The 12,119-nt window shown below is 37.7% G+C and overlaps 1 protein-coding gene across 1 annotated transcript in view; it reads left to right on the forward strand.

Moving 5' to 3' along the window:
* Positions 1-12,119, forward strand: part of fam20cb (FAM20C golgi associated secretory pathway kinase b) — a 175,925-nt gene that overhangs the window by 23,102 nt on the left and 140,704 nt on the right. Inside the window, exon 3 of the mRNA XM_034193222.1 lies at positions 10,279-10,357. Coding sequence (XP_034049113.1) covers positions 10,279-10,357 — 79 coding nt within the window. The remainder of the gene's footprint in view (positions 1-10,278; positions 10,358-12,119) is intronic.

Raw genomic sequence — 12,119 nt, forward strand, 5'->3', positions numbered from 1 at the left:
ATATGGGACTTACTAAATATTACTGATTAGTCGAATAATTGACTAATCTGGCAATTAATGCTGTACTGAATCAACTGCCGCGTTTAATTGAATATTCGTCTTTTGTCTTTTCGTTGTGTCATGTTATTATTAGGCATGTTCAAGCTTACCATAAAGATAAGGAAATTAAACCTTTTTTTTTTTTCAAAATACTTTTACTGGATGAACCTTACTGATCTGCAGGTTGAAAAGTTGAGGGTTTTATTATATAGTAAATAAATAAATACATAAAAATAAAGTAGGCCTGTTTTATCTGTTTCATTCTTTCTAAATGTATCTAACAAATACTAAATTTACAAAAAAAATTTGCCCCTGTTTAAGTAGTGAACAATTTTTGTTGTTGTTGTTGTTGTTGATGTATAACTATACAATAAAAATAAATCAAGTCAAATAAACTGACTTAACTGCATTACAGATAAACTGAAAACAGCACATAAAGTAAAGGTTTCGTTACAAAATTAATTCTCTTCAACTGCAACATCATGATGCCAGCTACCAAGCAGCTAGCATGCTAACTTAAAGAGCAGCTACCTTCTTCACTAAAAATATTTTAATAAACTTGGAGTTGAAAGACTGACTCATTAACACAGACTATTTTGATCTTCTGGAGCTCAGTTTCACTTCAAGATTTATAGTCTTAAGGGTGGTTGGTTTTGTATTTGTGTATTAGACGGTATTGCTTAAATTTCATTGTTACGCAGATGATACCCAGCTTTATCTATCCATGAAGCCAGAGGATACACACCAATTAGCTAAACTGCAGGATTGTCTTACAGACATAAAGACATGGATGACCTCTAATTTCCTGCTTTTAAACTCAGATAAAACTGAAGTTATTGTACTTGGCCCCACAAATCTTAGAAGCATGGTGTCTAACCAGATCGTTACTCTGGATGGCATTCCCTGATCTCTAGTAATACTGTGAGAAATCTTGGAGTTATTTTTGATCAGGCTCATTCAAAGCGCATATTAAACAAATATGTAGACTGCCTTTTGCATTTACGCAATATCTCTAAAATCAGAAAGGTCTTGTCTCAGAGTGATGCTGAAAAACTAATTCATGCATTTATTTCCTCTAGGCTGGACTATTGTAATTCATTATTATCAGTTGTCCTAAAAGTTCCCTAAAAAGCCTTCAGTTGGTTCAGAATGCTGCAGCTAGAGTACTGACGGGGACTAGCAGGAGAGAGCATATCTCACCCGTGTTGGCCTCCCTTCATTGGCTTCCTGTTAATGCTAGAATAGAATTTAAATTCTTCTTCTTACTTATAAGGTTTTGAATAATCAGGTCCCATCTTATCTTAGGGACCTCGTAGTACCATATTACCCCATTAGAGCGCTTCGCTCTCAGACTGCGGGCTTACTGTAGTTCCTAGGGTTTGTAAGAGTAGAATGGGAGGCAGAGCCTTCAGCTTTCAGGCTCCTCTCCTGTGGAACCAGCTCCCAATTCAGATCAGGGAGACAGATACCCTCTCTACTTTTAAGATTAGGCTTAAAACTTTCCTTTTCGCTAAGGCTTATAGTTAGGGCTGGATCAGGTGACCCTGGACCATCCCTTGGTTATGTTGCTTTAGACGTAGACTGTGGGGGGGTTCCCATGATGCACTGTTTCTTTCTCTTTTTGCTCCGTATGCATCACTCTGCATTTAATCATTAGTGATCGATCTCTTTTTCCTGGTTCTTTCCCTCAGCCCCAACCAGTCTCAGCAGAAGACTGCCCCTCCCTGAGCCTGGTTCTGCTGGAGGTTTCTTCCTGTTAAAAGGGAGTTTTTCCTTCCCACTGTGGCCAAGTGCTTGCTCATAGGGGGTCGTTTGACCGTTGGGGTTTTTCATAATTATTGTATGGCCTTGCCTTGCAATGTGGAGCGCCTTGGGGCAACTGTTTGTTGTGATTTGGCGCTATATAAGAAAAAAGTTGATTGATTGATTGATTGTGTAACGCATAAATTTTAGGCTAACTAGCATTGACATAGTATTCATACAAAAACTGTGCTTTAAACATTGTCATTTCCTTTAAGAATTTGATTGCATCATGGTATGTTGAAGGAAAAGACTGACTATACACTTTGCTAATGAAACCTGTTTTTTTTTTGGGCGTATCATTATCATAGCTAATAAACCATGCTTACCTTTAGCTAGTTAGCACTTTGAGTTACACACACTTCTGTGACTTCATTTTTTAGCTTGTAGGTTTGTACATTATTCACACACTTTACACTACTTTCCAAACAGCATTTTCTTTTCATGGACCCTGTCCTTATTTGATGCTTTGGCTACAGCACTCTGATCGAAACGCCATAGCCTGAAAGGGTTTAGAAGGCTGTTCAGGTATTAAAATATTAGTTAATTGATTTTATGATTAATTTAAAAGTGTATGGCTTTTGTTTTTGTTTTTGTTTGTTTGTTTGTTTGTTGTTTTTTTGCTGTTGGGTTTTTGTTTTGTTTTTTTAAGATATGTCATAAAAAAATTTGTTTGCCACCAGTATAATTTTATTTAAATAGGGGATAATTTGATATTACCAATATGCAGGGTTGGGTAGGATTACTTTGAAATGTAATCCAAAAGTAATCATATTACAAGTAATCCAAATGTATGTACATACATACATGTAATCCACATGTATTCTTTCAAAGTAATCCTACCCAACCTTGCCATTGTGATAAAAATTCATATTGTCTGGAAAAAAATTAATAATAGTTCCCCTGAAGGGAAAATTTTCAAATGAACAGATGGCCTTGAACTATGTTTATTAGCAACCATAGCGACGTCATAGGTCACTTGGGGGCTTTCCCCAACTTGCACGACAGATACTTGGAAGCACACGCAGCAGCCAGTCAGAGCAGAGCGGCATGTTGACATCAGCTAGCTTCTTGTCCAAACAACATAAACCAAGATGACTGAAAATGGTTATTTTAACAGCTTACTTCTGTATGTTTCTCATATATTTTGTAAAAATTAGCAAGACATAAATACTTCTAAATCTAAAAATGCTGTTTTTGTTACCCGATAACACCTCTGGAGTGATTTAAAAGATTTCTTATGGATGTCAGCATGCACACCCTGTGTACATGCATTAAGCTAGGTCAAAGGTCATTTCCGGTAATTTCAAAACGTCATGCGTGTGCATGCACACTTCCTCTTGAAGGCGTTTAATGGAAAATAAAATATTCCTTATGGAATTGCACCAGGTAAATATGTTCTCTTCATGAAAATGATCTGTAATTTTGCAACACGTTTTAAAAATAAACTGACATTATAATGCCTGGATTTCAGTAGAAACAACATTTTGTTAGTTTTGTGACATTTGAAAGGCCGTACAGCTTTAATTGATTACATCAACTAATTGTTTCAGACTGAGGGCATTACGTCCGATACAAGCAAAAAAAAAAAAAAAAAATCAAGTTTATTTATATAGCGCCAAATCACAACAAACAGTTGCCCCAAGGCGCTTTATATTGTAAGGCAAAACCCATACAATAATTACAGAAAAACCCCAACGGTCAAAACGACCCCCTGTGAGCAAGCACTTGGCCACAGTGGGAAGGAAAAACTCCCTTTTAACAGGAAGAAACCTCCAGCAGAACCAGACTCAGGGAGGGGCAGTCTTCTGCTGGGACTGGTTTGGGCTGAGGGAGAGAACCAGGAAAAAGACATGCTGTGGAAGAGAGAAGAGATCAATCACTAATGATTAAATGCAGAGTGGTGCATACAGAGCAAAAAGAGAAAGAAACACTCAGTGCATCATGGGAACCCCCCAGCAGTCTAAGTCTATAGCAGCATAACTAAGGGATGGTTCAGGGTCATCTGATCCAACCCTAACTATAAGCTTTAGCAAAAAGGAAAGTTTTAAGCTTAATCTTAAAAGTAGAGAGGGTGTCTGTCTCCCTGATCTGAATTGGGAGCTGGTTCCACAGGAGAGGAGCCTGAAAGCTGAAGGCTCTGCCTCCCATTCTACTCTTACAAACCCTAGGAACTACAAGTAAGCCTGCAGTCTGAGAGCGAAGCGCTCTATTGGGGTGATATGGTACTATGAGGTCCCTAAGATAAGATGGGACCTGATTATTCAAAACCTTATAAGTAAGAAGAAGAATTTTAAATTCTATTCTAGAATTAACAGGAAGCCAATGAAGAGAGGCCAATATGGGTGAAATATGCTCTCTCCTTCTAGTCCCCGTCAGTACTCTAGCTGCAGCATTTTGAATTAACTGAAGGTTTTTCAGGGAACTTTTAGGACAACCTGATAATAATGAATTACAATAGTCCAGCCTAGAGGAAATAAATGCATGAATTAGTTTTTCAGCATCACTCTGAGACAAGACCTTTCTAATTTTAGAGATATTGCGCAAATGTAAAAAAGCAGTCCTACATATTTGCTTAATATGCGCATTGGAGGACATATCCTGATCAAAAATGACTCCAAGATTTCTCACAGTATTACTAGAGGTCAGGGTAATGCCATCCAGAGTAAGGATCTGGTTAGACACCATGTTTCTAAGATTTGTGGGGCCAAGTACAATAACTTCAGTTTTATCTGAGTTTAAAAGCAGGAAATTAGAGGTCATCCATGTCTTTATGTCTGTAAGACAATCCTGCAGTTTAGCTAATTGGTTTGTGTCCTCTGGCTTCATGGATAGATAAAGCTGGGTATCATCTGTGTAACAATGAAAATTTAAGCAAGCACATGCAACATCACCAGTTTTGTGCTTTTCTTTGAAAAAAAAAATAGATATACTGAGTTTAATGGTGTTTTTCTCTGATTTTATGAGTTTTCACATGGACCTTCCCGGTGGTCAGATCCTGGGTGGTTGCCACCGGGTAATCTGAGTTTGATGCTGCTGCGGCAGACAAACATTGATCCGTTTACTTTTTTCTCTGTTAACATTTTGCTTTTCCCAGTGATTCCCATATGTAAAAATTAATGGGAACATCGATTGAGAAAGTTGTTCTTTGGCTAAAGGCCACCAATCACTGTTTCCTATCGATCACTGCTGGGATAGCTGGTTCAGTGGCTGCTGTGCTGTTCTTGGCGAATTTATGAGCGTTTTAGTGCGCTAGTCCTTGCTGCAACACTGAGCGCAGTCCCACGAGTGCCTTTAGAATGTGTCATTATGTTTGGAAAGGGAGAAAACATGAAGGATTGAAAGATGAATAGAAGCACGGAGAGATGGAGCCTCCAGAGAATACAGAGGGAGAAATAAAGTGTCGGCTGTCCTTCACCCCACTACTCTTCTTTAAACTACACAAACATCGTGACATCACCACTCGGTTTATTTTTTCACAAAGATCAGTGAAAATACAACACAGTAACACACGAATACGGCAGTTCAAGCTTCCTTTCAGCCTTATTTGCAGTTTTTCTAGTGTCAGGTGTGAAGGTCCATTTTAGTTAGAAACAAGAGCAATCAGAGATTTCTGGCGTCCGCCAATCCGAATCTGGATCACCTCCAAAATTCAGTGGAGTCATCCATGCCCTAATATCTATCTGTGGTGCAAATTTGGTGAGAATCCATGATGTAGTTTTGATGTAATCCTTAAAAGCCTATAATGTGAAACTTGATCCAGAATCTGGATCCGAATGCGGATTCGGATCACCTCCAAAATTGAATGGAGTCTTCCATGTCCTAATATGTATCTGTGGTGAAAGGTTTGTGAGAATCTGTGTGGTAGTTTTGATGTAGTCCTGCTAACAGTTAATCATTAAAAGCCTGTATAAGGTGAAACTTGATCCAGAATCAGGATCCGGATCCAGATCACCTCCCACATTTAATGGAGTCTTCCTTGGCCTATTATCTATCTGTAGTTAACATTTCTTCAAAATCCACGCTAGTAATTTTGATGTAATTTTGCTAACAGACAGACAGACAAGTAAATAAGTGCTGATGATTTTATTAGGTTCTTGGCGGAGGTAATTATACAAATAAAAGCTTAAAGAAGCTTTGAATGCAGCGTGCAGCTACACTGAAAAAAGAGAATGTTTGAACCAACTTAAAAAAGTGTTACAATTTGTAAAAAACCTGAATGAATTAAGTTGTTTGAACTTAAGTTTGAAAGTTAAATCAACTCTAACTTACAAACTTAAGTTCAAACAACTTAATTCATTCAGGGTTTTACAAATTGCAACACTTTTTTAAGTTGGTTCAAACATTCTCTTTTGTCAGTGTATTTTGTTAAGTCAGTGGCTACCTGCATGTATCCGTATTCCATCCATCTATCCATCCATCCATTTTTCTGTGCCCGCTTACTCCAATTAAGTGACACGGCGGGACTGGAGCCTATATAGCCGTAATTACCTAGTGAAACTATATTGGTACGTAGCATTTCTCTCATTGGTCAAAACAGTTCACATGATCATGAGGCTACGTATTTGTACATTTATTTGCTATTGATACATACAACCCCTGACAATAATTATGGAATCACCGGCCTCCGAGGATGTTCATTAAGTTGTTTAATTTTGTAGAAAAAAAAGCAGATCACAGAAATGACACAAAACTAAAGTCATTTCAAATGGCAACTTTCTGGCTTTAAGAAACACTATAAGAAATCAGGAAATAAAATTGTGGCAGTCAGTAACAGTTACTTTTTTAGACCAAGCAGAGGGAAAAAAATATGGACTCACTCAATTCTGAGGAATAAATTATGGAATCACCCTGTAAATTTTCATCCCCCAAACTAACACCTGCATCAAATCAGATTTGCTCGTTAGTCTGCAAAAGATGCAAAAGATGTTGGTTGTTCACAGTCAGCTGTGTCTAAACTCTGGACCAAATACAAACAACATGGGAAGGTTGTTAAAGGCAAACATACTGGTAGACCAAGGAAGACATCAAAGCGTCCAGACAGAAAACTTAAAGCAATGTCTCAAAAATCGAAAAGGCACAACAAAACAAATGAGGAACGAATGGGAGGAAACTGGAGTCAACATCTGTGACCGAACTGTAAGAAACTGCCTAAAGGAAATGGGATTTACATACAGAAAAGCTAAACGAAAGCCATCATTAACACCTAAACCAAAAAAAAAACAAGGTTACAATGGGCTAAGGAAAAGCAATCGTGGACTGTGGATGACTGGATGAAAGTCATATTCAGTGATGAATCTCGAATCTGCATTGGGCAAGGTAATGATGTTGGAACTTTTGTTTGGTGCTGTTCCAATGAGATTTATAAAGATGACTGTCTGAAGAGAACATGTAAATTTCCACAGTCATTGATGATATGGGGCTGCATGTCAGGTAAAGGCACTGGGGAGATGGCTGTCATTACATCATCAATAAATGCACAAGTTTACGTTGATATTTTGGACACTTTTCTTATCCCATCAATTAAAAGGATGTTTGGGGATGATGAAATCATTTTTCAAGATGATAATGCATCTTGCCATAGAAAAACTGTGAAAACATTCCTTGCAAAAAGACACATAGGGTCAATGTCATGGCCTGCAAATAGTCCGGATCTTAATCCAATTGAAAATCTTTGGTGGAAGTTGAAGAAAATGGTCCATGACAAGGCTCCAACCTGCAAAGCTGATCTGGCAACAGCATCAGAGAAAGTTGGAGCCAGATTGATGAAGAGTACTGTTTGTCACTCATTAAGTCCATGCCTCAGAGACTGCAAGCTGTTAGAAAAGCCAGAGGTGGTGCAACAAAATACTAGTGATGTGTTGGAGCGTTCTTTTGTTTTTCATGATTCCATAATTTTTTCTTCAGAATTGAGTGAGTCCATATTTTTTTTCCCTCTGCTTGGTCTAAAAAAGTAACCGTTACTGACTGCCACAATTTTTTTTCCTGATTTCTTATAGTGTTTCTTAAAGCCAGAAAGTTGCCATTTGAAATGACTTTAGTTTTGTGTCATGTCTGTGATCTGCTTTTTTTCTACAAAATTAAACAACTGAATGAACATCCTCCGAGGCCGGTGATTCCATAATTTTTGCCAGGGGTTGTAGATTCCTAGACTAAGTTATCCACAACCACTAATCCTAACCCTAACCAGGCTCCGCTATGCACAAATAAAATTTGGAATTATTAATATGGCTACGTACAACTAGCCACTTCCATTCATTTTTTAATCGAATATTTATGCACACAAGTGATAGGGTGTTGCCTGCAAATAATTCATTAATTTCCAGAAAACCTTTGTCTCTTATCGTCATCAGCTGTTGTAAATCAGTGTGTCATTTAAAATCAGAATTGCTTATTGATATGAGGAGCTGCTTTACTGTGAATTTTCTCCTTTTTCTTCTTTTGACCTTGTCACCAAAATTGTGATAGATTAATGTCAAGTTTTGTGCAGTGATTTCTGCTGTATAAAAGTGTTGTTTTTCAAAATGCACGTATTTCAGCATTTTTCAGTATATTATGGCAGTATTGAGGCTGAAGTTATACTACTGGATTTTTTTTGTTGTTGTTTTTGTTTGTTTTGTTTTGTTTTTTTTGCAACTTTTTCTTCATCAAAAGTTATGACAAAAAAATAAATCAACCTTTCTATTTCAAATTGCTTCTGGATGCTTTAGATCAAAGTGATACTGCAAGGTGAATCTGAAGATTTAAAAAAAAAAAATTTAAACCAACAGAATTATCTAGAGCATAATGATGCGTTACTGTTTCTGAGAAAAGCACATAAACACTAAAAACCAAGTGTATTTTTCCTTCTTAATTTGTGTTTTCCTACATTTTTTGAACAATTTTTTTTCTCACATCATAGTGCCACTGAATACAGAAAATCTAATTTGCAGATTTAAATCCCAGTTGTTGATCCAATTAGAACAATAGTGCAAATTAGCAAAGCTAATACTAAGCTGCAAATGGGGAAAAAGTCATTAGAAAACACTAAATTCACTGACTTATTTTAGTTATTTTTAGCAAAAGTATTAAAGTGTAAGTAGTAAAGTGACGACCATGATCCCTTGTTGTCAGTCCACTGATGGGATATATATATATATATATATATATATATATATATATATATATATATATATATATATATATATATATATATATATATATATATATATATATACCTCAAGCCCTATGACCGCTGGAATAGGCTCCACCCCCCTCCATGACCCTTAATTGGAGTAAGTGAGTGAGTGAGTGAGTTTGAAGGTCAACTACCAATCCATAAGCACTTTGCTTACTATTGCGTCAGGAAGGGCATCCGGCGTAAAACCTGTGCCAATTCAACATGCAGATCCACCTTGGATTTGCTGTGGCGACCACGAGTGCAAACAAGGGAGCAGCCGAAGGGACTTACTATTGTCATAAACTTCAGCTAGGTTTAGCATTGCATCTAGTATTACAGGAACTTTCATTTGAAATGCTTCTCAGTGATATTTCTCCTTCCTTCTAATGGTTTGATTTGATTTATTTACATATGCAAGCATACACAAATATTAGTACTGGAGAGGATAACACAAAAAAGCTTCCCAGGACACCGTGGTCCTCGTAACGAGGCAACAGACAAACACAGGATGAATTTGCATAAAATTAGCTGTCAAATTAAACTAATTAAAATCTCACCAGTCTCGACTATACATAAAAGCATACAAGTGACTATAATTTAAATACAACCACAGCTTAAAGGACTGGTCAACATATAACAAACTATAATTACTTAAATACATAAAAATGAACAAACAAAATTAAAAAGATTATGAAAATTGCCAAATACTTGTATGCTACTAAGCAAATATTAATAGTACAAATAAATATCTTGATAAATGTTGTACTTTTCTTTCATTTTGCGTTTGTTTTTGGGGTGGTGGTGGTTGGAGGGGAGGAATGGATTAGCCAGTGGACATTTTTTTTAAGAATTAAAACCTATTTTTATTATCTTTCTTATGAAGAGTTTTTATTTTTTAATCAGTTTTATTCTTTTACTTCTGTTTTTAATTATGTATTTGAAGTTTTTAATTTTATTTATTAATTTTAATTTTTTATGTTGAACTGTTGTGTGTGAGGCGCCTTGAGACGGCTTTTGTTGTGATTTGGTGCTTTATAAACTGATTAAATTGAATTGAATTGAAACTGAGCTAGATCATTTTAATATTTAACTTTTACAATTTAGTCTTTTTGGGGGGGGCTTAAACTCCAAACTGTCAGTTTATTCCAGAGCAGGAAAAGAGATCGTCGCCCGATATCAGCACTGCAGCAGTTCTTTGGCGTAACGGCCAAAACAATCGTAGTTGCTGTCAGTAAGTTAATAGGTTTTTAATAGTGGTGTTATCTGCTTCATTCCCACAGCAATGAAGTCTGGAGGCACTCAGCTCAAGCTCATCATGACCTTCCAGAACTATGGCCAGGGTCTGTTCAAGCCCATGAAGTAAGTGAACTTACTCTTCGTGCAGAAACGGGTTGTGTCGTACGTATTTTTTTTAAACTGCCTGTTCCTACTGTTAAAGTGCCAGCTCATCTTTCGGTGTGCCAGGTTCGCTCTACTGCTTCACGTTCAATCTTGAGTGCCATTTCAGCACCATTTCAGCACAAACCACAAAATATACTGCTTTTCTATGTCGAATGACTTCCTTTTTTGCATCGCGCCACCTGCTCTTTCTCCTCACAACATCAACCCCGTTTCCTCATTCTACTCCCTGGCCGTATCAAATGGCTTTCATTCCGGCACAACCTTGATATTGGATTGAAGGCCAACATCATTCTGCTGTGTCAGAGCCAAATGTTGCGGAGTCTTGGCTTCATAAGGCTGACAGGTGACATAACGCATTTTTACCGTCCGTGTTGGAGGTCTTCCGCTGCGGGGCAACACTGCTCTGTCATTTTATGACTCATCCATCTATGATTGATTTTTCTGTAATTTTTTTCTCGTCAGACTGCCCCGTTAGCTCAACATCACTCCTGTTTATGTCACACAATGTCTTAAAGAAGCAAATGGTCAGAGCTCATAAATATATCTAATAGAAATTCATACGCCTTTATCTTTTAGGCAATTTCTACATTTTTTTTTTCCAAAGGTAAAGATGCTTGGTGTAGAGTCCCACCATCATGACTGATGTCAGTGTGAAGCAAATCTTCACAACTACAATGTCAAAATGTCTTTTTAAAGTTACAAGGGTATTCCACAGAGTGCCACTTCTTCCCGTTTAACCCGGAATAGCAAATCTTTGCATGTTTTAAAGCATCGTAGTAACTTCTTGACCCTTCTTTGTCGATCTTGAACACATTTGGTATACATAGTAGTTACAACCTACTCCGGGTAGGGAATACGGTCTTGCCCCAAGTGAAGGAGTTCAAGTACTTCGGGGTCTTGTTCACGAGTGAGGAGACAATGAAGCGTGAGATTGGTCGGAGAATTCGCTCTACCGTATTGTTGTGGCGAAAAGAGAGTTGAACCAAAAGGCAAAGCTCTCAATCTACTGGTCAACCTTCGTTCCTTCTCTGACCTACGGTCACGAGTTGAGTTATGACCTAAAGAAATAGATCGTGGGTACAAATGGCTGAAATGGGCTTCCTTAGGAGGATGGCTGGTGTCTCCTTAGAGATCATGTGGGGAACTCAGAGTAGAGCTCCTTTGTGTTGAAAGGAACCAGATGAGGTGGTTTGGGCATCTGGTAAGAATGCCCCAGGCACGTCCATCTGGGAGGAGACCCTGGGGAAGAACCAAGACTAGGTGGAAAAATTATATCGCAATACTAGCCTGGAAATGCCTTGGGATCCCCCCAGTCAGAAGTGGTCATTGTGGCCTGGGAAAGGGAAGTCTGGGGTCTTCTGCTAGCGCTGTTCCCCCTGCGATCAGATACTGGATAAGCGGTTGAAGATGATGATTTGGAATGATGATGAGTAGTTACAACCATCATCGCCACCAGATTTGAAATCAGGATCCAGTTTTTGAACTGTTTAATATTTCATCCTGATTCTCAAAATCATCAATGGTACACAGTAAAATCACCAGTGTAAAACTAATACTGACAGTGTTAAATTAACACTGCCAACATACATATGGTCCCACTCTGACCAGAGTGGGACCATATGTTCACTGTCAGTGTTAATTTAAAACTGGTGATTTTACTGTGTACTTGGTAACTTCTGGGTATTCACAGTCTTAACGGTTTCAGTCATGTTCGAATGTC

The sequence above is a fragment of the Thalassophryne amazonica genome, chromosome 18 (assembly GCF_902500255.1).
Source record: "Thalassophryne amazonica chromosome 18, fThaAma1.1, whole genome shotgun sequence".
NCBI lineage: Eukaryota > Metazoa > Chordata > Actinopteri > Batrachoidiformes > Batrachoididae > Thalassophryne > Thalassophryne amazonica.